The 26338-nt window shown below is 36.6% G+C and overlaps 1 protein-coding gene across 4 annotated transcripts in view; it reads right to left on the reverse strand.

Moving 5' to 3' along the window:
• Positions 1 to 26338, reverse strand: part of PHKA1 (phosphorylase kinase regulatory subunit alpha 1) — a 140708-nt gene that overhangs the window by 101478 nt on the left and 12892 nt on the right. For all 4 annotated transcript variants that reach the window (XM_036839369.1, XM_036839366.1, XM_036839368.1 and 1 more), the window contains exons 5-8: positions 19603 to 19685; positions 16033 to 16113; positions 1968 to 2066; positions 861 to 1007 (exon numbers count right to left, since the gene is read on the reverse strand). In XM_036839369.1, the coding sequence (XP_036695264.1) occupies positions 861 to 1007; positions 1968 to 2066; positions 16033 to 16113; positions 19603 to 19685 (410 nt within the window). The remainder of the gene's footprint in view (positions 1 to 860; positions 1008 to 1967; positions 2067 to 16032; positions 16114 to 19602; positions 19686 to 26338) is intronic.

Consider the following 26338-nt stretch of genomic DNA (forward strand, 5'->3'; position numbering starts at 1 on the left):
ATACTTAAAAAATAATTTTAAAAAACCCTGATATCAGTCCAGCAGCAGAAAGTGATTTCAGCAATGTGATTTCAAGCGAGGGCTAAGTTGCAGGCTCTTCCCTAAAGCAGTGTTTTTATTTTATCTTCTCCATGGCTTTCCACCATAGGATAAGTCTGTGACAGCCCAATTACTAATCTATGCGGTCCTGCTCACACAATTCATAAGAGACCACAGTTTTTTTAAAAAAGAAAACACAGTTTAAAAATTTTGAGATAATCTGAGACTTACAGAAGAGTTCCCAAAACAATACAGAGTCCCTGTATATCCTTCAACCACTGTCCCCTAATATTAACATCTTAAATAACCACAGAAAATTTACCAAAACTAAAAAATTAACCTTGGTACAACACTATTAACCAAAGTATAGAACTTATTTGGATTTCACCAGTTTTTCCACTAATGCTTTTTTTCTGTTCCAGTATCCAATTTAGGATACCACTGCATTTAGCTGGCATGTTTCCTTAGTCTCTTCTAATCTGTGATGGTTCCTCAGTCCTTCCCTGTTTTTCATCATCTTGACATTTTTGCAGAGTGTTTGTCAGTTACTTTGTAGAATGCCTCTCGATTTGGTTTTGTCTGATGTTTTCTCATGATTAGATTGAGGTACTGCATTCTTGGGAAGGACATCACGGAGGTGCTGTGTGCTTCTCAGTGCACTGTATCAGGGCGTACATGATGTCAGTACATCTTATTACTGGTGATGTTAACCCTGATCACTTGGTTAAATCACCAACATAGGTCATATTCAAGACTCACAAAGATACTAATTTAGCCTTAAAGTTAGAGCTTAAAGAAAACAAAGGCACATATGGACATACCTGAAGCTTAGTGATTATTTCCTGTTTTGTGAGCTCCACCAACTGATTATCCTCTACTGCAAAGGCTGGGAAGGAAATAACTGAAAGTAGACTAGCATCAACCTCTTTGGATGTTGAAGCCCGGGGGAGTATCGAATTAAGGATAGACTAAAAGAAAGGAAGTCAAATGTGGCACATTAGTAAATAACTCAGGATTATAAAATTATTAGCTTTAGTTTCAAAAGATGTATGTTGAAGAGGATCATTCAGTTGAAAATCTAAAAATGATTTAATAGTGAAAGCTTAGAAGACGAACTACTTCTATAAATCATCCCTTGTCTTAATCCTGCTCTCAGTGCGTCCTAATCCTGATTCTTAAGAAGCTGCTAATGGATAAAGAATACTCTAACATCATTATCTCACCCATAATGCTGTTGCTCCATTAGCAACTATCTAAGCATAAAGATAAAATATAGCTGCTGGGAAGCAAGATGTGGAAGGCTTAGCTCCTATATCCCTGAAATTTATCTTTTCCATGGAAAATTTTGCATTTTTAAAATTAGAAGGTGAGATTGTATTCACTAGAACACCATGGGTGCCTAATCAGGGTTTGAAGAAGACAAGAAAGGCCATCTTGTCAATGACAAGAACCTTACTCTTCCAATACACAGAGTAATCCTAAACAAAACTGAAGATATGCATTTACCACTTAAACAGTCTAATCTCCAAACATCTAACCCGAGGGCCAACCGGGGACAAGAGAAAGTTTCAGGGCCACTATCAAGAAGAACACTCAAAATCGATCACCTCTTGTTCTCTTGGGATATTTAGAAAAGGACATACTCAGGAGCAGAGCTCATATACCCTTGATACGATAATAGTGGAGAATTCCAGATACTGTGATAGGATCACTTTATAACGTTGAGTGAGAGAACAGGACTATGATCTCTGTTATAGCTCATGCTGTATCAGGTTTATCTCTATAGGATGCTTGATAAGACATTTTTGGTACATGGTAATAAATCAGATTATGTACTCTCATTCAGTTCTCCTTATTCTAAAGCTCATGCTAAATTTGAGTCTGAGTAAAAATACATTTTTCTATAACATTGTCCATTATTCTCTTACCTGGCAGTGTTGTACTTCATCAGCTAGGACATGGATAACTGACTGGGGCCCACCTTTCACACCAAACAGGTCCAGTTCATCTAATGCCTCCAGGGCTGCCTTTGAGGAACAAAGAAGGAAAGGACAACTTTAGCATTATAAATGCGTATATTTCTTCTCCCTCTACCCCGGTATCATATCAATGAACATGATATTTTAAATATGTTCAGCAGAACAGAAAATACAATAACATTCTTTATTCCCAGGGGCCTCTGAGGGTTTTTTTGGTCTCCCATATTGTCCCAGAGACACTTAAGATGGAGGTTGCAGTCATACTTTCATGATTAAAACCCCTCAACAAATTCAGTACAGAAGGAACATACCTCAACATAATAAAGGGCATACACAACAAACCCACAGCTAACATTCTACTCAGTGGTGAAAAATTGAAAGTTTTCCTGTAAGATTAAAGCAAGACAAGGGTGCCCACTCTCACCACTCTTATTCAACATAGTACTGGAAGTCCTAGCTAAAGCAACTGGGCAAGACAAAGAAATAAAAGGCATCCAAATCAGAAATGAAGAAGTAAAACTGTCATTATTTGAAGATGATATGATCTCATATATAGAAAACCCTAAAGACTCAACCAAAAAACTGTTGGAACTAATCAACAAATTCAGTAAAGTTACAGGATATAAAATCGACATACAGAAATCAATTGTGTTTTCTGTACACTAACAACAAAACATCTAAAAAAGAAATAAAGAAAACTATCCCATTCACAACAGCATCAAAAGCAATAAAATACTTAAGAATAAATTTAACCAAAGAGGTGAAAGATCTGTACAATGAAAACTACAATACTTTGATGACAGAAATTTAAGACAAAAACAAATGGAAAGATACCCCCATGCTCATGGATCAGAAGAATTAATATTGTTAAAATGTCTATACTACCCAAAGTCATCTATAGATCCACTGCAATCCGTATAAAAATTCCAATGGCATTTTTCACAGAAATAAAAAAAATCTTAAAATTTGTATGGAATCACAAAAGACCCTAAATAGCCAAAGCTATTAAGAGAAAGAAAAACAAAGCTGAAGGCATCACACTTCCTGATTTCAAACTATACTACAAAGGTATAGTAATTAAAATAGTATGATACATACTATTACATAAAAGTCTACATAAAAGTAGACACATAGACCAATGAAACAGAATAGAGAGCCCAGAAATAAACCCCTGCATTTACAGTCAATTAATATTTGATAAAGGAGCCAGGAACACTCAATGGGAAAATGATAGTCTCTTCAACAAACAGTTTTGGGAAAACTGGATAATCACATACAGAACAATAAAATTGGACCCCTATCTTACACCACACACAAAAATTAACTCAAAATGGATTAAACATTAAGACCGGATATCACAAAACTCCTCCTTCACATTGGTTTTGGCAATGATTTTTTAGATATGACACCAAAGGTATAAGCACAAAAGCAAAAATCAATAAGGGGGACTACATCAAACTAAAAAGCTTCTGCATAGAGAAGGGACTTGAGGACACAGGGAGGCGGAAGGGTAAGCTGGGACGAAATGAGAGAGTGGCATGGACTTATATATACTACCAAATGTAAAATAGCTAGTGGGAAGTAGCCACATAACACAGGGAGATCAGCTCAGTGCTTTGTGACCACCTAGAGGGGTGGGATAGGGAGAGTGGAAGGGAGATGCAAGAGGGAGGAGATATGGGGATATATGTATATGTATAGCTGATTCACTTTGTTATAAAGCAGAAACTAACACACCATTGTAAAGCAATTATACTCCAATAAAGATGTTTATAAATAAATAAATAAATAAATAGCTTCTGTACAACAAAAGAAACAATCAAAAAGATGAAAAAGCAACCTACAAAATGGGAGAAAATATTTGCAAACCACATATATAATGAGAAGTTTATATCCCAAATATATAAAGAACTCACACAATTCTATAATAAAAAAACAAATAATTCAATTAAAAAATGGGCAAAGGAAATGAATAGACATTTTTTCCAAAGAGAACAGACAAATGGCCAACAGGTACATGAAAAGATGCTCAACATCACTAATCAACAGGGAAATGCAAGTCAAAACCACAATGCAATATCACCTCACATCTGTCAGAATAGTTATCATAAAAAAGATAAGTATGAGTGAGGACATGGATAAAAGCAAACCTTGTACACTGTTGGGGGGAATGCAAGTTGGTTCAGCCACTATGGAAAATAATAAGTATGGAGGTTACTCAAAAAATTAAATTAGAACTACCATATGATCCAGCAATTTCACTTTTGGGTATATATCCAAAGGAAATAAAAACAGGATATCAAAGAAATATATGCACTCTTATGTTTACTGCAGCATCATTCACAATGTATGGAAACAATCTAAGTGTCCATCAACAGATGAATGGATAAAGAATATGTGGTGTATGTGTGTGCTCACCTGCCTCTGTGTGTGTGTGTGTGTGTGTGTGTGTGTGTATAATGGAATATCATTCAGCCATAAGAAAGAAGGAGGAGACTGGTTCAACATGGTAGAGTAGAAGGACGTGCGCTCACTCCCTCTTGCGAGAGCACCAGAATCACAACTGGCTGCTGGACAATCATCGACAGGAAGACACTGGAACTCACCAAAAAAGATACCCCACATCCAAAGACAAAGGAGAAGCCACAGTGAGATAGCAGGAGGGGCGCAATCACAATAAAATCAAATCCCATAACTGCTGGGTGGGTGACTCACAGACTGGATAACACTTATACGACAGAAGTCCACCCACTGGAGTGAAGGTTGTGAGCCCCACGTCAGGCTTCCCAACCTGGGGGTCTGGCAATGGGAGGAGGAATTCCTAGAGAATCAGACTTTGAAGGCTAGCAGGATTTGATTGCAGGACTTTGACAGGACTGGGGGAAATAGAGACTCCACTCTTGGAGGGCACACACAAAGTAGTGTGCGTATTGGGATCCAGGGGAAGGAGCAGTGACCCCATAGGAGACTGAACCAGACCTACCTGCTAGTGTTGGAGGGTCTCCTGCAGAGGCGGGGGGGGCTGTGGCTCACTGCGGGGACAAGGACACTGGAAGCAGAAGTTCTGGGAAGTACTCCTTGGCATGAGCCCTCCCAGAGCCTGCCATTAGCCCCACCAAAGAGCCAGGTAGGCTCCAGTGTTGGGTCGACTCAGGCCAAACAACAAACAGGGAGGGAACCTACCACCACCCATCAGAAGACAAGCGGATTAAAGTTCTACTGAGCTCTGCCCTCTAGAGCAACACCCAGCTCTACCCATCACCAGTCACTCCCATCAGGAAGCTTGCACAAGCCTCTTAGATAGCCTCATCCACCAGAGGGCAGACAGCAGAAGCAAGAAGAACTACAATCCTGCAGCCTGTGGAACAAAAACCACGTTCACAGAAAGATAGACAAAATGAAAAGGCAGAGGACTTTGCACCAGATGAAGGAACAAGATAAAACTCCAGAAAAACAACTAAATGAAGGGGAGATAGACAACCTTCCAGAAAATGAATTCAGAATAATGATAGTGAAGATGATCCAGGACCCTGGAAAAAGAATGGAGGCAAAGATCGAGAAGATGCAAGAAATGTTTAACAAAGACCTGGAAGAATTAAAGAACAAACACCTTGAAGAATTAAAGAACAAACAAACAGACGAACAATACAGTAACTGAAATGAAAAATACACTAAAAGGAATCAATAGCAGAATAACTGAGGCAGAAGAACGGATAAGTGACCTGGAAGACAGAAGGGTGGAATTCACTGCTGTGGAACAGAATAAATAAAAAAGAATGAAAAGAAGTGAAGACAGCCTAAGAGACCTCTGGGACAACATTAAACGCAACAACATTCGCATTATAGGGGTCCGAGAAGGAGAAGAGAGAGAGAAAGGACCCGAGAAAATATTTGAAGAGAGTATAGTTGAAAACTTCCGTAACATGGGAAGGGAAATAGCCACCCAAGTCCAGGAAGCACAGAGAGTCCCAGGCAGGATAAACCCAAGGAAAAACACGCCGTGACACATAGTAAACAAACTGACAAAAAATAAGACAAAGAAAAACTACTGAAAGCAACAAGGGAAAAACTACAAATAACATAAAAGGGAACTCCCATAAGGTTAACAGCTGATTTCTCAGCAGAAACACTACAAGCCAAAAAGGAGTGGCATGATATATTTAAAGTGATGAAAGGGAAGAAACTACAACCAAGATTACTCTACCTGGCAAGGATCTCATTCAGATTAGATGGAGAAATCAAAAGCTTTACAAACAAGCAAAAGCTAAGAGAATTCAGCACCACCAAACCAGCTCTACAACAAAAGCTAAAGGAACTTCTCTAAGTGGCAAACAGAAGAGAAGGAAAGGACCTACAAAAACAAACCCAAACAATTAAGAAAATGGTCACAGGAACATACATATCAATAATTGCCTTAAATGTGAATGGAATAAATGCTCCAACCAAAAGACACAGGCCTGCTGAATGGATACAAAACCAACACCCATATATATGCTGTCTACAAGAGACCCATTTCAGACCTAGGGACACATACAGACTGAAAGTGAGGGGATGGAAAAAGATATTCCATACAAATGAAAATCAAAAGGAAGATGGAATAGCAATACTCATATCAGATAAAATAGACTTTAAAATAAAGAATGTTACAAGAGACTAGGAAGGACACTACATAATGATCAAGGGATCAATCCAAGAAGAAGATATAACAATTATGAATATATATGCACCCAACATAGAAGCACTTCAATGCATAAGGCAACTGCTAACAGCTATAAAACAGGAAATCAATAGTAACACAATAATAGTGGGGGACTTTAACATCTCACTTACAACAATGGAAAGATCATCCAAACAGAAAATTAATAAGGAAACACAAGCTTTAAATGACACAATAGACCAGATAGACTTAATTGATATTTATAGCACATTCCATCCAAAAACAGCAGATTACACTTTCTTCTCAAGTGCACATGGAACATTCTCCAGGATAGATCACATCGTGGGTCACAAATCAAGCCTCAGTAAATTTAAGAAAATTGAAATCATATCAAGCATCTTTTCTGAACACAACACTATGAGATTAGAAATGAACTACAGGGGAAAAAACGTAAAAAACACAAACACATGGAGGCTAAACAATACATTACTAAATAACCAAGAGATCACTGAAGAACTCAAAGAGGAAATAAAAAAATACCTAGAGACAAATTACAACGAAAACACGACGATCCAAAACCTACGGGGTGTAACAAAAGCAGTTCTAAGAGGGAAGTTTATAGCTATACAAGCCTACCTCAACAAACAAGAAACAACTCAAATAAAAAATCTAACCTTCCACCTAAAGGAACTAGAGAAAGAAGAACAAACAAAGCCCAAAGTTAGTAGAAGGAAAGAAATCATTAAAATCAGAGCAGAAATAAATGAAAAAGAAAAAATGAAAACAATAGCAAAGATCAATAAAACTAAAAGCTGGTTCTTTGAGAAGATAAACAAAATTGATAAACCACTAGCCAGACTCATCAAGAAAAAAAGGGAGAAGACTCAAATCAATAGAATTAGAAATGAAAAAGGAGAAGTAACAACTGACACTGCAGAAATACAAAGGATCATGAGAGATTACTACAAGCAACTCTACGCCAGTAAAAAGGACAACCTGGAAGAAATGGACAAATTCTTAGAAATGCAAAACCTGCCAAGACTGAACCAGGAAGAAATAGAAAATACGAACAGACCAATCACAAGCACTGAAATTGAAACTGTGATTAAAAATCTTCCAACAAACAAAAGCCCAGGACCAGATGGCCTCACAGGCGAATTCTATCAAACATTTAGAGAAGAGCTAACACCTATCCTTCTCAAACTCTTCCAAAACATTATAGAGGGATGAACACTCCCCAACTCATTCTATGAGGCCACCATCACCCTGATACCAAAAGCAGACAAAGATGTCACAAAGAAAGAAAACTACAGGTCAATATCGCTGATGAACACAGATGCAAAAATCCTCAACAAAATACTAGCAAACAGAATCCAACAACACATTAAAAGGATCATACACCATGATCAAGTGGGGTTTATTCCAGGAATGCAGGGATTCTTCAATATACGCAAATCAATCAACGTGATACACCATATTAACAAATTGAAGGAGAAAAACCATATGATAATCTCAATAGATGCAGAGAAAGCTTTCAACAAAATTCAACACCCATGTATGATAAAAGCCCTGCAGAAAGTAGGCATAGAGGGAAATTTCCTCAACATAATAAAGGCCATATATGACAAACCCACAGCCAACCTCGTCCTCAATGGTGAAAAACTGAAACCATTTCCACTAAGATGAGGAACAAGACAAGGTTGCCCACTCTCACAACTGTTATTCAACATAGTTTTGGAAGTTTTAGCCACAGCAATCAGAGAAGAAAAAGAAATTAAAGGAATCCAAATCGGAAAAGAAGAAGTAGAGCTGTCACTGTTTGCAGATGACATGACACTATACATAGAGAATCCTAAAGATGTCAACAAAAACTACTAGAGCTAGTCAATGAATTTGGTAAAGTAGCAGGATACAAAATTAATGCACAGAAATCTCTTGCATTCCTATACACTAATGATGAAAAATCTGAAAGTGAACTTAAGAAAACACTCCCATTTACCATTGCAACAAAAAGAATAAAATATCTAGGAATAAACCTACCTAAGGACAAAAAAGACCTGTATGGTTCTTTGAGACGATAAGCAAAATTGATAAACCATTAGCCAGACTCATCAAGAAAAAGAGGGCAAGGACTCAAATCCATAAAAGTAGAAATGAAAAAGGAGAAGTTACAACAGACACCGCAGAAATACAAAGCATCCTAAGAGACTACTACAAGCAACTCTATGCCGATAAAATGGACAACCTGGAAGAAATGGACGAATTCTTAGAAAGGTATAACCTTCCAAGACTTAACCAGGAAGAAATAGAAAAAATGAACAGACCAGTCACAAGCACTGAAATTGAAACTGTGATCAAAATCTTCCAACAAACAAAAGTCCAGGAGCAGAAGGCTTCACAGGTGAATTCTATCAAACATTTAGAGAAGAGCTAACACCCATCTTTCTCAAATTCTTCCAAAAAATTGCAGAGGAAGGAACACTCCCAAACACATTCTATGAGGCCACCATCACCGTGATACCAAAACCAGACAAAGACACTACAAAAAAAGAAAATTACAGACCAATATCACTGATGAATATAGATGCAAAAATCCTCAACAAAACACTAGCAAACAGAATCCAACAACACATTAAAAGGATCATACACCAAGATCAAGTGGGGTTTATCCCAGGGATGCAAGGATTCTTCAGTATACGAAACCAATCAATGTTATACACCATATTAACATATTGAAGAATAAAAACCATGTGATCATCTCAACAGATGCAGAAAAAACTTTTGAAAAAATTCAACACCCGTTTATGATAAAAACTCTCCAGAAAGTGGGCATAAAGGGAATCTACCTCAACATAATAAAGGCCATATATGACAAACCCACAGCAAACATCATTCTCAATGGTGAAAAAGTGAAAGCATTTCCTCTAAGATCAGGAACAAGACAAGGATGACCACTCTAACCACTATTATTCAACATAGTTTTGGAAGTACTAGCTACGGCAATCAGAGAAGAAAAAGAAATAAAAGGAATACAAGTTGGAAAAGAAGAAGTAAAACTGTCACTGTTTGCAGATGACATGGTACTATACATAGAGAAACCTAAAGATGCCACCAGAAAACTACTAGAGCTAATCAATGAATCTGGTAAAGTTGCAGGATACAAAATTAATGCACAGAAATCTCTGGCATTCCTATACACTAATGATGAAAAATCTGAAAGAGAAATTAAGGAAACACCCCCATTTACCATTTCAACAAAAAGAATAAAATACCTAGGAATAAACCTACCTAGGGAGACAAAAGACCTGTGTGCAGGAAACTATAAGACACTGATGAAAGAAATTAAAGATGATACCAACAGATGGAGAGATATACCATGTTCTTGGATTGGAAGAATCAACATTGTGAAAATGACTCTACTACCCAAAGCAATCTACAGATTCAATGCAATCCCTTTCAAATTACCAATGGCATTTTTTACAGAACTAGAACAAAAAATCTTAAAATTTGTATGGAGACCCAAAAGACCCTGAATAGTCAAAGCAGTCTTGAGGGAAAAAAACGGAGTTGGAGGAATCAGACTCTCTGACTTCAGACTATACTACAAAGCTACAGTAATCAAGACAGTATGGTACTGGCACAAAATCAGAAATATAGATCAGTTGAACAGGATAGAAAGCCCAGAGATAAACCCACGCACCTATGGTCAACTAATCTATGACAAAGGAGGCAAGGATATACAATGGAGAAAAGACAGTCTCTTCAATAAGTGGTGCTGGGAAAACTGGACAGCTACATGTAAAAGAATGAAATTAGAACACTCCCTAACACCATACACAAAAATAAACTCAAAATGGATTAGAGACCTAAATGTAAGACCGGACAGTATAAAACTCTTAGAGGAAAACATAGGAAGAACACTCTTTGACATAAATCACAGCAAGATCTTTTTTGATCCTCCTCCTAGAGTAATGGAAATAAAAACAAAAATAAACAAATGGGACCTAATGAAACTTCAAAGCTTTAGCACAGCAAAGGAAGCCATAAACAAGATGAAAAGACAACCCTCAGAATGGGCGAAAATATTTGCAAATGAAACAACGGACAAAGGATTAATCTCCAAAATATATAAACAGCTCATTCAGCTCAATATCAAAGAAACAAATACCCCAATCCAAAAATGGGCAGAAGACCTAAATAGACATTTCTCCAAAGAAGACATACAGATGGCCACGAAGCACATGAAAAGATGCTCAACATCACTAATTATTAGAGAAATGCAAACCAAAACTACCATGAGGTATCACCTCACTCCTGTTAGAATGGGCATCATCAGAAAATCTACAAACAACAAATGCTGGAGAGGGTGTGGAGAAAAAGGAAACCTCTTGCACTGTTGGTGGGAATGTAAGTTGATACAGCCACTATGGAGAACAATATGGAGGTTCCTTAAAAAACTAAAAATAGAATTACCATATGACCCAGCAATCCCACTACTGGGCATATACCCAGAGAAAACCGTAATTCAAAAAGACACATGCACCCGAATGTTCATTGCAGCACTATTTACAATAGCCAGGTCATGGAAGCAACCGAAATGCCCATCAACAGACGAATGGATAAAGAAGATGTGGTACATATATACAATGGAATATTACTCAGCCATAAAAAGGAACGAAATTGAGTCATTTCTTGAGACGTGGATGGATCTAGAGGTTGTCATACAGAGTGAAGTAAGTCAGAAAGAGAAAAACAAATATCGTATATTAATGCATGTATGTGGAACCTAGAAAAATGGTACAGATGAGCCGGTTTGCAGGGCAGAAGTTGAGACACAGATGTAGAGAATGGACATATGGACACCAAGGGGGGAAAACTGCAGTGAGGTGGGGATGGTGGTGTGCTGAATTGGGCGATTGGGACTGACATGTATACACTGATGTGTATAAAACTGATGCCTAATAAGAACCTGCAGTATAAAAAAACAAACAAAACAACTAATACTAAACTTTCATTGGGTTATTTGTATGGAAATATGTTAATATAAATGTTTCAGACATTACATGAAATTTCTAAAAATCTTATATCTGTATTTGTATGGAAATATGTATGGAAATATGTTAATATAAATGTTTCAGACATTACATGAAATTTCTAAAAATCGTGTATTTGTATCTGTATGGAGATATGTATGGAAATATGTTAATATAAATGTTTCAGACATTACATGAAATTTCTAAAAATCTTATATGTTCTGGTATAATGTTATAAGTAATAATCCTAGTTATTACTTTAAAATATATATCTCAGAAATAACTAATTTTCTTGTCAACTGCATTATTATGAACTTTCATCAAATCTTTAACCATGGTCATTTTTAAGTCTTTTGTCATTTACAGACAGTTCTGGGTGTACTCTGATGATTTTGCAAATATGTTCCTATAAAAGGGTTTCATCTTCAAGAAATTCATGGAAAAGACTCTGACAAGTACAGGTTTCTGGTAACTGACTGTACTGCTGAACTGAATGAATAAGCATTTTCAGAACTCTAATGAAAAACTGATGAACTCATAAAAGTGCTAACAAAAGATCAAGATGAAAAAAAAATTAATTACATGGGACTGAGTGAACTGATGAGGATGAGTATAATTTTTGTGACTTTCTGTCTGAATTTAAAAAAAAAAAATCCCACAAGGACTCAGAGGCAAAGAATATACAAATCAATTTTCACTGCAAAGTAAAGGAGCTGTTACAGTGGAGGATTACTGGACTGAATGTCAATATTATGACATAGTATGAGTGTGTTTCATGTTTGGTAATTGCAATCATTGTTGCTTTTGTTGTGGTCATCCATGTACAATGCTTGGTGTCAGTCTATTTATCTCTTGTAAAAATAAAATACAGTGTGTGTGTGTGAAAAAAAAAAAAAAAAGAAACTCAAGTGATAACCAAAAAAAAAAAAAAAGACACATGCACCCCAATGTTCATTGCAGCACTATTTACAATAGCCAGGTCATGGAAGCAACCTAAATGCCCATCGACAGGCGAATGGGTAAAGAAGTTGTGGTACATATATACAACGGAATATTACTCAGCCATAAAAAGGAATGAAATTGGGTCATTTGTAGAGACATGGATGGATCTAGAGACTGTCATTCAGAGTGAAGTAAGTCAGAAAGAGAAAAACAAATTTTTTTTGTTTATTAACGCATATATGTGGAACCTAGAAAAATGGTACAGATGAACCAGTTTGCAGGGCAGAAATAGAGACACAGATGTAGAGAAGAGAAGTATGGACACCAAGGGGGGAAGTGGTGGGGGGTGGTGGTGGTGGTGTGATGAATTGGGAGATTGGGATTGACATATATACACTAATATGTATAAAATGGATAACTAATAAGAACCTGCTGTAGAAAAAAATAAATAAAATTCAAAAAGAAAAAAGAAAAAAAAAAGAAAGAAGGAAAACCTACCATTTGCAACAATATGGATGTATCTTGGGGGCATTATGCTAAGTGAGATAAGCAGGTAGAGGAAGACAAATATTGTATTATATAACTCATATGTGGAACCTAAAAAAGTCAAACTCATAAAAACAGAGTAGAATGAGTTATTTTCTAAGCATTAATTCCCTGAAGTAGAGGATATAAACAATTTTTAGGACATAATGCTAAATTCGCTTTCATGCAAGTTGTACCAATATAACTATCACCAGCAGTGTATGATACAACCTTTTTTAATGCAAACCAGGTATTATTTTAGAAATTTTCCCTAATTTGATAGAAAAATGGTGATTCTGTTGCATTAATTTGCTAATAAGTTTGAATATTCTTTCAAGTATTTATCAGTTATTTGTAGTTCCTCAATTGTGAGGCAGAACTGACTTAGTCTTTGGGATAGCAGGTAGTTCTGGAAAGCTTCCCTGGAGAAATGTCTAAACTGAGACCTAATGGGTTAAGCAGATATCATCCAGGCACAAAATACTTATTCACTACAAGAGGGAAAAAAAGCAAATTTACAGCAGAGAAATATGGCAGATACCACCTTAATGAAGCCATTAAACTTAACATGAAGAGTAATGGGACAAATCCACATCTTGTACTTGCTGATTATGTACTGAGGACACATCTTACCTCTGTGGTATTCTTGCCAAAAATGCATAGCTTGAATCAAATCATGAGGAAATATCACACAAAATCAAATTGAAGGACAGTCTATAAAACAATCTTTAAAAATGCCAAGGTCATAAAAGGTGAGTAAAGTCTAAAGTATTATCAGGTTAAAGAAGCCCAAAGAGACATTACAACTAAACGTAACATGTTATCCTGGATTGGATCCTGGATCATAAGGGTTTTTTTGTTTGTTTTTGTTTTTTGCTATAAATGATATTATTGGGACAATTAAAGAAATTTGAATGGGGTCTTTGGATTAGGTTGTAGTATAATGCCAGTGTTCATTTCCTGATTTTGATGATTGCACCATGGTTATGGGACAGTCTTTGAGGAAATTCACTCTGAAGTATTTAGGAGACATGAGGGATCATGTCTGCAATTTACTCTCAACTGGTTCAAAAAAAATAATGTGTATGTGTAAATAGAAAGAGAAAGCAGGGACTTCGCTGGTGGCGCAGTGGATAGGAGTCTGCCTGCCAATGCAGGGGACTCAGGTTCGATCCCTGGTCCGGGAGGATCCCACATGCCACAGAGCAACTGAGCCTGTGCTCCACAACTACTGAGCCTGCGCTCTATAGCCCGTGTGCCACAACTACTGAGCCCACACGTCACAACTACTGAAGCCTGCGCGCCTGGAGCCCGTGCTCCGCAGCAAGAGAAGCCGCTGCAAGGAGAAGCCCGTGCACCACAACGAAGAGTAGCCCCCGCTTGCCGCAACTAGAGAAAGCCCACGCGCAGCAACAAAGACCTAATGCAGCCAAAAATAAATAAATACATTAAAAAAAATAAAGTGTATATCCCTTAACCCAATGGTTTCACTTTTAGGAATCTATCCTACAAAACTATCTGTGCAAGTTCACCAGGATATATGTACAAGGATCTGCACTAAAGCATTATCATCAACAAAGTAATTATTAAATACTGAAAAGAATGAATTAGATTACCTGTATGAAAGAGGATGTTTGGTTATGTTGTTCAGTGAAATGTGAGATTGTTGAATTTAAAAAATCAGGTTACATAGAGGTAAATAGAGTAGGGTTTAGTTTTTAAAAATAAGCTCAATATCTGTATCACTTTGGTAATTAAAAATACATAAAAAAGAAAAAGGTTACCTAGGGAATAAATATTTTGTAGGGACAAAGTTCTATATAAATTTATTAATTAAACCACATTAATTATATAGTTTAAATTTTCTATGAACTTATTTTTGGTTTATTTTATCTGTCATAGCCTAGCAGTGGCTTTTGTTAAGTTGTCCCTTTATAACTGTTTCTATTTTGCCTTGTATTTCTAATACATTTTGCTCTGTATTAATTGAAACTACATTCCAGGCCAGACTTTCTCATTGTAGGCTGTGCCCTCTATCTGGACCCTCCTTGTCCTCTTTGTTCCATGTAATACTTTTTGCTTTGAATTCTACTTCATTTGAATTCACATAGTCACCCGTACTCTTTTTTGCTTATTTTGGCCACACTTTGTCCATCCTTCTGTTTTTAATCTTTCCGCAGCAATTTGTCGTCTTAGAGCTCTTAGAGGTGGTATAGGTATAGACTGGATTTCCTTTCTTCGTTTTTTAAATCAGTCTGTGTCTCTGCCTTTAGGTAGGGGAAACAAATCAAGCCATGTGTATTTATCTTTATAATGGATATGTTTGATCCTATTCCTACTATCCTATTTTATGCCTTCTTGCTGTTTCCAGAGATAAAAGCTGAAATTAAGGCAGTAGCACTGGGAAGGAAAAGATGAAGCCACGTGGAACATAATAATGATGATGAAGATAACAATATAGGGGATGCAGGAGAGTGAGGGGGGTGGAGGATTGAGAGATGGTTCCCTGATATCAAGCTTTGTCAACTGGTGTATGGAAGGAAAAAAAGCCTCCTTTTGTTCGTTTTTGTAGTGATAGAGATGATGAGTTTAGTTTAAGATATGTTTTCTGTGGTCTTTATGTGATATGTAAATAGAGATATGCTACAAAAGCAGTTGTACATACAAATCTGGAGCTTTTGAAAGAAGTCTTCACCTACATGTCCATAGTTATATTGGAGACTCTGAATACTGCCTATGGTTTAAAAGACCAATTAATTTGATGATGGTCCACATTCATGTTAAGGCTTTATCTATGGCAAAGGTGTATCAGACTTCCTTATCCCACACTTGGTAAAAACAAAGCAAGGAAAATTACCTTTGCCATTCCAACTGAACTGGCATTCAATTCTGAGATTCCTTGGTTGGTCTTATCTCCACGTTCCCATATCCCGAAGTCCTGGCATAAAATAACCAACACACCATTAGCAAATCATCACTACTAAATGCTTACTAGATATACAAACCTTGAATAAAAGGCACAAGTATTAGCTAACTCGCCATACATACGTTTACCCACAATGCTTATTAAGGAGAGGCCAATGAGTTGGGTTCCCCCTGTAGCTATTTTCTCAGTAGCTTTAAATTCTATCGGGGCCTCCAAGAAGTTAGAAGGTATCTTGACAGTTGATCAGGACTAAGAACTGTAACTTAGTTCATCTAAAGAGGTGCTTCTCAAAATTTTTCATCAAAGCAGACACCTAGGGGGTCTAGGAGACAGAGCCTAAACATCATCCAAGTATTTTATCTTAAACATCCATTCTAATTTTACTCTCTATTGGCACTGACAATGTACCATGCACTTACCTATGCACTTTACACTATTATAGTATCTTCCTTAATCTTTACATTTTATAGATGATGAAACTGAGGTGCAAAGAGAGGTCAAGTGACTCACCCAAGGTCACACAGCTAATGAATAACAGAGCTAGGATTAGAGTCCAAGTGCTCCAAAGCCTACATTCTTAACCATGGTTCTATACGGTCCCTCGATAATACAAAGATAACATTTAAAATTACTTTTTAAAAACTTTTCATTTCCAAATAACTTTAGATTTACAGAGAAGTTGCAAAAATAGTAGTGAGTTCCCATACACCTTTCACTCAGCTTCCCCTAATGTTAATACCTGACATAACCACAGTACAATTGTCAAAGTGAAGAAACTTACATTAGTAAAATACTAGTAACCAAATTATGGACTTTACTAGGATTTCACCGTTTTTCCCCACTAATAGCCTTTTTTTTTAAAGATTTTTTTTTGATGTGGACCATTTTTAAAGTCTTTATTGAATTTGTTACAATATTGCTTCTGTTTTATGCTTTGGTTTTTTGGCCGCAAGGCATGTGGGATCTTAGCTCCCTGACCAGGGATCGAACCCGCACCCCCTGCATTGGAAGGTGAGGTCTTAACCACTGGACTGCCATGGAAGTCCCACCACTAATAGCCTTTCTATGTATTCCAGGATCCAATCCAGAATACCATGCTGCATTTGTCATGCCTCCTTAAGTCTCTTCCAGTCAGTTACAGTTTCTCAAGCCTTGTCTTTCATGACCTTGACACTTCCTGAAGATTAGTGGTCATATATTTTATAGATTTCCCTCAGTTTGGGTTTGCTTGATGTCTTCTCTTGATTAGATTCAGGTTATGCATTTTTGGCAAGAATACTAGAATACTACAAACATTATGCTCCTTCTTAGCACATCGTATCAGAGGTATACGATGTTGATGTCATTATTGGTGATGTTAACCTTAATGACTTGGTTAAGGTGGTGTCTGCAGAGTTTCTCCATTCTACTGTTACTATTTTTCTATTATACTATTATATTACTATACTAATTACAAGCATACCTCAGAGATATTGTGGGTTCAGTTCCAGACCACAGCAATAAAGTAAATATTGCAATAAAGCAAGTCACATGATTTTTTTGCTTTCCCAGTGCATATAAAAGTTATGTTTACACTACACTATAGTCTATTAAGTGTGCAATAGTATTGTCTAAAAAACAATGCACATACCTTAATTTAAAAATACCTCGTTGCTAAAAAATGCTAACCATTATCTGAGACTTCAGCAAGTCATAATCTCTTTGCTGGTAGAGGGTTTGACACACTGCAAGAATTACCAGAATGTGACACAGAGACATGAAATGAGCAAATGCTGTTGGAAAAATTGCACCAATAGACTTGCTTGACATAGGGTTGTCACAAAACTTCAATTTGTAAAAAAACACAATTAACTGTGAAGTGCAATAGAGTGAACGAAGCACAGTGAAACGAGGTGTGCCTGTAATTAATAATTATCTTCAGAGAGATACTTTACGATTGTGCAAATATCTTGTTTCTCCTCAAACATCCACCCACTAATTTAGCATCAATCAGTGAATTGTGCCTGCAACAATTATTACAGTGGTGATTTCAATGGTGATTTTCTAGTTCCTTCATTACCTCTACACTCATTAATTGCAATTCTTCTCTAAGGAAGAGTTATCCTTTCTCCCTCATTTATTTACTCAGCTATTTACTTACATCAGTATGAACTTATAGATATTTAGGTTATTCTCTGGGTTGTAATAAAATGTTGTCATTATTTATTTTGCTCAAATTGTTCCAGCTCTGGCCACTGGGAGTTCTTCTAGGTTGGCTCCTGTGCCCTTTTGACATGCCCCATTTTTTTGAACACTTCCTCACTTTTTGTCACTATAAGATGCCCAAATACAGTCTCATCTTGTATTTTCCCTGCCCCAGCCCTGGAATCTACCACTTCTACAAGGAATCCTGGTTTCTTTTATTAGAGAATGATAGTTACATTCAAGACTTGGATGCTGGTCCTCATTGTCACTGTGGTGTCAGGCTTCTAGGCCCTCTCATTGAACAGAACTTGGAAATACCCATATGCACACACACCTATATTTATTTTGGTATTTACCTTAAATTACTTTAAATATCAAATCTTTGAGTCAAAAGATGGAGCTTCAGAAAGGTAAGCCATATTTATCCCATGGTGAGTCTCATCTGCCCCTAAACCCAGCTCTACCCTAGTTTGTGCAGCAAAGATTAGAGTATGAGAAGGCACAAATATCATTAATTCTACTGCTGCAACCCTTGGCTGCAACAGAGAGGTCAGAGAACACTGGCTTTTACCCTGGATCACAGCAGGCCTATGGTATCAGGAAACAAAGCAATCCATCAACAAATAATGTCTGTCTGTATCAGATATGCCTATGTTAGAATTATCCTTCTGGTAAATATGGAGTGACAGGTTGCAGATTTATCCTCACACCTGTAACAACTAAAAAACAACTAACCAAACTAAAACAATTAAACTGCTAAAAAAAAACTGGACTACTTATGACACAGCCATTTTCAATACAATGAACATCATGCAATGAAGAACAGCAAACCCTGAGAGAGATGTTAAATATATTATGACAATAAAAACCTACCTCATATGTAGTCATAAGAAAGAGTAACTATTTTTGTATAGTAAGCGCTGAATCAATGTCTACAGATGATATTAAATACATGACTAAATTTTATTTCTAAGTAGCTAACTGACCCATAATACTCCTTAGCCATCTTGCTCCCATTTAACCACAAACATTAAAATAAGACCACAATTTAGCCCCAGATTGCCCAATACATACCATGAAGTATTACAGAGTTTGAAAGGAATGAAGGCATTGCACCTTGACCCTCCTGCCTCTGTAAATCCCTTGGGGAAAAGGCAAACAGAGGACGACAGAGCTTAGTAAAGAGGCTGAAGGCAATTTCTGCCAGAAGCGTTATAGATTGGTTCACTATGAGGGGCAGCATTAAGAGAAGGATTAGGTTGTTCAGTATTTTAAGAACATCACATGTTTAAAATTCATTCCAAAATGAGTACTTACAGCAGTTTTATATGCAGCTTCGATGTAAAACACAAGGTTCTGTATGAAATTAACTTCATCTAGGCTGTGGATGATATGAAGTCCTGAGGAAAAAGAGAATAAAGATATAGAGCTAGTCAATTATCACTACAGGCTTTACAGGCAGCCACAGTGACTAACTGACCCCCCTACTACCAAATAATCCTACTCCCGCTTAGGAATAATGGGAGACACTTTGATTCCTAAAACATAAAAATAATACCACAAATCAGTCCTAGGCTACTCTTCAACTAAGTAAGATACCACCATATTTTAACATGAAAGAATTTTAATTGTTATTTGTAGGCTTTAATGGAAAGTATCAGACTCCTAATTCTACAGGTAACTAATTTTTGCTGTGTTTAAATGTACAAACCTAGGCATCTGGAAAAAGAAAGGCAAATATTTCAAAGAAGATTTGGAGGGAGTCTAAATACTAAGAAGTAGATAAAGATCATGATTTTAAGAACTCAAAACCATATTTTGGGGAGTAAAAATGATGATTATTCTAAATATAAGCTATATCAAGACAGGGCTTATAAATAAAATGTTTTGCATGAATCATACATTCAATTTTCAAAACAACCCTAAGAGGTGGGTACCTCTATTTTCTGCCTGAGGCTTAGAGAAGTTAAATATTTGCCTAAAGTCATGTAACTAATAAATAGTGGAACCAGGACTCAATTGACTATCAACTTCTGTTTCACTTCAGAGACTGAGTTCCTAACCAAGATGCTATACCGCTTCCAAATATGTACAATATGATCCATTTTTGTTTAAAAACTAACTCCTTTCCCCTCCCCTGCCATCGAGGGAAATACCAACAATTATACAGTGAAAGTTTTTCCCCCACCCAGAATCACATCACTCCCACCCTGCCAAATCTCCTCTCTGGGAGAAACCAGTCTTACCAGTTTCCTCTGTATCCTTTCAGAGATACATTATGCATATACAAAAATTATGCGAAGAGTAGTATACTATGCTGCACCTTGCCTTTTTCATATATAACTTGGAGACAATTTTAAATATATCTGCCTCATTTTTTTAATGGCTACATAGCATTCTACTGAATGGCTATTCATGTAACCCGTTCCCTACTGAAAGACATTTAGGTTGTATCTAATCTTTTATCACTACAATCAATGCTGCAATGAATATCTGTGTATTTACATCTTTGGGCACATGCACCAGTATATCAAGGTAAATTCTTAACTGCGGAGTCACAGATTTATACATTTTTCCCAACATTTTATTTTGAATATTATCAGACAAAAAAATGAAAGAATTTTACATGGCACCTGTAGATTTTACACACCATCTGGACTCAACCATTAACATTTTACTATACTTTTTAATCACATATATATCCACGCAACAGTCCACCTTATTTTTTTGATACATTTCACAGTTAAGCTGCAAATATGGGTACACTTCTCTCTAAATACTTCACCACATGTACAATTAAATGTTGATGATCATCACCAAGTTATTCTGCAAAGAAATTCCACAGTTTACATACCAACTAGCACTGCCTGCCTTTTTCCAACACATTTTGTAAACACAGGCTTTAATAAAAGTTTCTGATCTTTACCATTCTAATGGATGAGAAATAGAATTTCCTTGCACTTTAATTTGTAGCTTTTTTTTTCTTTTTTTTTTTTCTTTGCCTTTCTCTTTTAATCTACTCCCTGCTCCACTTCTAAAAAGAAATACCCAGAAATTAAACACAAGGAAGCTCAAAGAGCCAAGGCAAGCCAGCCCAAGAGTAGCAGGCTCCCTCCCACAGGGGCCAAAGTCTGGACGCTGGGGTCTCCACTCAGAGCCTGGTAGTAATATGTGGTGCAGAATAAGGTAGTTCCAGAAGCTAGCAGTAACCTGGCCCAGAGGGGCTTTCTGCACAGGGGCACCCCTAACAGGGCCAGGCTGTGTAAGAAGTGGTGTTTGTTGGTCTTGTCAAAGAGCTCCTTCCCGTAGGCATCCGGAAACTGGGCGTAGCTTTTTTGAGTAAGGTTGTCTTTTCTTATGTTTATAAGCCAACTGTATTTCTTTTCCTATGAACAGTTTGTTTTTTCATGTCCTTCACCAATTTCTATTGAATTGCTGGTCCTTCTGTTATTAATATATTAACAAATATTAAGGAAATTAGACTTTTGCCCATCATATGTGTTGCAAGTATTTTTCCTAGTTTGTTTGAACTTTGATTTTGTTTACAGTATATTTTTCTTCTCAGAAGCTTTTATTAAAAAGCTTTATCCCATGAATGTTTCTAGTACTTTCCATTTCTTTTCTTGCATTTAAATCTTTGATCTATTGACAAATATTTTAAATCACAGAACTCTAACTTTAAAATTAAAAAGGACTATATGATTCAGATCATCAGATTACAAACTCCTCCTGATCCGTGCCTCTGTCAAAACAGCAACCACAGCACAGGGCAGCATCAGCAGCAAAGGGTCTTTCTTGTAGCAGTAATGACCTACCTTAACTTCTTGGATAGAGAGGAAAAAAGAAAAGAGAGGTAGTAATATTGGACATCAGCTTCATAGCTTTATCTTGTCACCTCTGTGTGCCAAGGTGCTTGAACAGAGATTGAGAGAAGGCAGTAGGTGTGAAACTGGTTTTGTCCATCTCTTAGGCTTGTGCCACAGCTAACTACTATACCATATAAATGCCACACGTCTACCATTTGTCCCTTTGCTCATGATATTCTGTTTACACAGCTTTCTCCACATCTTGAAATCCTAACTGTTCTTTCAAGGCCCAGCTCAAATGCTATCTCCTCTTATGATGCTCTCATTGATTCCCCTCTTCGGTGCTTCACAGAATTTTATTTTTCTTGCTCTTATGAACTTATTTTTTACTTGTACCATAGATAAATCTTTACCTGAATTTGAAGGAATCTTATTTACATTTGTAAGTCCCCAAAAGTATCTCACATAGCCCCTAAAAGTATCTCACATACTAATGTGAATGGTATTAAACAATATTGAATAGTAGATGTTCAATAATTATTTATTGAATGATCTTAAACAACCCTGTTAACCACAGGAGAGGGACCTGTCTCTTGAAGCAAAGCCATACATGTAGGACCTCTGGTTCCTGTCCCTTCTATGGAGCCAAGGTGTTGCTTGTAGAACAGAGGATGCGGAGGTGAGACACACAGGTTAAATGAAGTAGGGCTTGGGTAAGGCCAAAGATGGCAGTGCTGTATACAGCACACTAAAATATGCAGAGCTCGAGAAATGAGGCTGACTCAGTGTTCTACTCCACAGACTGACTTGCACTCACCTAAAATTTAGCCTTTCTCTCCCTTATTTTTAAAAACAATATTGAGATATAATTCACATACCATGCAATTCACCCATTTCAAGTATATAATTCAATGGTTTTTAGGGTATGCAGAGTTCTGCAACCATCACCAGTCAATTTTAGAACATTTTCATCACTCCCCAAAGAAACCCTGTATCTGTAGCATCACTCCCCATTTCCCTTCAACACGTGTCCCATTGTTCCCCTACCCCACCTCCTGCCGAGCAATCACTAATCTTCTTTATGTCTCTATAGATTTGCCTTAATAGATATTCATATAAATGCAATCATACAATATGTGACATATCATGTCTGGGTTCTTTCACTTAGCATAATGTTTTCAAGGTTCACCCATGTTGTAGCACATATCAGTACTTCATTTCTTTTTATTGCTAAAAAATATTCCATTGTACAGATATATCACATTTTATTTATCCAATGAGTAGTTAGTTGATGGACATTTAGGTTGCTTCCATTTTTTTTTGGCTACTATAAACAATGCTGCTATGAACATTCATGTATGTGCACAAGCTTTTGAGTGAACATGTTTTCATTTCTCTTGAGTATATACCTAAGAGTGAAACTGCCAGATCATATGGTAACTCTGTTTAACCTTGTGAGAACTGCCAGAGTGTTTTACAAAGTGGCTGTACTATTTTACATTCCCATCAGCAGTGTATGAAGCTTCCAATTTCTCCATATCCTCAGAAACACTTGTTATTTTCTGTTTTTTTTATTATAGCCATCCCAGAGGGTGTGACATGGTGTCTCATTATGGTTTGCATCTGCATTTCCCTAGTGACTTATGATGTTTAGCATTTTTTCATGTACTTATTGGCCACGTGAATATCTTTGGAGAAATGTCAATTCATATTCTTGGCCCATTTCAAATTAGGTTATTTTTTTATTATTGAGTTGTGAGAGCTCTTTATATACTCTAGATACAAGTTTCTTATCAGATATACGATTTGCAAATATTTTCTATCATATTGTGGGTTGTTTTTTTACTTTCTTACAGGGGTCCTTTGAAGCACAGAAGTTGATAAACAAAAGTTTATCTTAAGTTGATAAATTCCAATTTATTTTTTCTTTAGTTGCTTATGCTTTTGGTGTCATATCTAACAGGGCCTTGTCTAACCCAAGGTCAGGAAGGTTTACTCCTGTATTTTCCTCTAAGTGTTTGTTATAAACTCGAATTTGTTCCCCCAAAATTCACATGTTGAAGCCCTAACCCCCCAATGTGACTGTATTTGGAGATAAGGCCTTTAAAGAGGCAATTCAGTTTAAATGAGGTCATAAGGGTGGGGCCCTTATACAATAGGGACTGGTATCCTTATTACAAGAGACATCAGGAATGCACACACACAGAGAAAAGGCCATATGAAGACAGGTGAGAGGGTTCATCTGGAACCAGCCCTGCTGACGCCTTGATCTTGGACTTCTACCCTCCAGAACTTTGACAAAATAAATTTCTGCTGTTTAAGCCACCCATTCTGCAGTATTCTGTTATAGAAGACTCAGAGGATTAAGAGCTTTTTACAGTTTTCCTTCTTACATTTAAGTCTATGATTCATTTTGAGTTAGTTTTTGTCTCTGTTGGAGGAAGAAGTCCAATTTCATTCTTTTGCATGTGGATATCTGGTTTTCCCAGCATCATTTGTTGAGAAGACCATTCTTTCCCCATTGAATTATCTTGGCACCCTTGTCAAAAATCAACTAACCATAATGTGATGGTTTATTTCTTGACTCTCAATTCTATTCTGTTATTCTATATGTCTATCCTTATGCCAGCATCACAGTATTTGGAAGTAAGTTTTGAAATCAGAAGGTGGGAGTCCTCCAACTTTGTTCTTTTTCTAAGTTGTTTTGGCCATTCTGGGTCCTCGGATTTTCATATACATTTTAGTAACAGCTTGTCAATTTCTGCGAAGAAGACAGCTGGGATTTTCACAGGAATTGCATCGAATTTATAGATCAGTTTGGGGAATGTTGCTATCTTAACAGTAAGTCTTCTGATCCATGAACACAGGATGTCTTTCTAATTTAACATTTCTGATTCTCTTCATTTGTTCCTGTGGATTTGAGTTACCATTTGGTATCATTTCCTTAATTCAATATAGCTTTGCTCCCACCCACGTCCTTAGTTCTAATATTATCAAATATATTTACATTTTTATATGCTATAAGCCCAATAATACAAGTATATTGTTTTATACAATTGATTTTTAGGTCAGTTTAGAAAGAAGAAATATGCAATTATATCATATTTTATAATGATTTTTACCAGTGGTCTCTTTTTTTGTGTGTGAGGATTCCAATTACTGTCTGCGGTCCTCTGATTTTAGTATAAAGAACTTCTTTTAGTATTTCTTGTAAGGTAGGTCTATTAGCAACAAATTCTCTCACTCTTTGTTTATCTGGGAATGCCTTCATCTCACTTCATTTTTGAGAGATAGTTTTGCTGGATATAAGATTCTTGGTTGACAGGTCCTTTTTTCAGCCCTTTGAATATATCATTCCACTGCCTTCTGGCCTCCACTTTTTTTCTGATGAGAAGTCAGTTGATAATCTTATTTGGGTTCCCTTATACATAACAAGTCATTTTTCTCATAGTGCTTTCAAGATGTTTGTTTTTGGCTTTTAACATTTTTACTATGATGTTTCTGGGTATGAATCTCTGTTTATCCTACCTGGAGATCTTTGAGCTTCTTAGATATGTAGATTAATGTTTTTCATCAAATTTAGGATGTTTTTAGCCATTATTTCTTTAAAAATATTTTCTGCTCCTTACTCTCCTCTGGTGCTCTTATTACACAAGTTGGTGTCCTACATTTCTCTGGGGTTTTATTCATTTTTCTTTATTATCTTTTCTTGTTCTTCAGACTGCATAATCTGTTGATCTATCTTCAAGTATGCTGATCTTCCCCTCTGCCAGCTCAAATCTATGAGTCTCCCTAGTGAATCTTTCATTTTCAACTTTCCATTTGCTTCATTTTTATCTCTTTAGTGATATTCTCTATTCGACGAAATACAATCATCATATATTCCTTTACTTCTTTAAGCATGGTGTCCTTTAGCTTTCTGGACGCTTTTATAGTAACTGCTTTGAAGTCTTTGTTTCCTAAGTTCAACATATGCTTCCTCTCAAAGGCAGCTTCTGTTACCCACTTTTTTTCTTCTGTTGGCTCAGGCTTTCCTGTTTCTTTGCACGTCTCATAAATTTTTGCTGAAAACTGGATATTATAGATAATATGTTGTAGGAATTTATAGATATTGATACCCTCCCCTATGGGACTTGTTTTTTGTTTACCTGTTTATTTGTTTAGTGACTTGGATTATTTCAGTGAAATTTATTTTCCCCATAGTATGCAGCCTCTGAAGTTGTTCTTCAGAGGGTGCTGCTTTGGAC

The sequence above is a fragment of the Balaenoptera musculus genome, chromosome X (genome assembly GCF_009873245.2).
Source record: "Balaenoptera musculus isolate JJ_BM4_2016_0621 chromosome X, mBalMus1.pri.v3, whole genome shotgun sequence".
NCBI lineage: Eukaryota > Metazoa > Chordata > Mammalia > Artiodactyla > Balaenopteridae > Balaenoptera > Balaenoptera musculus.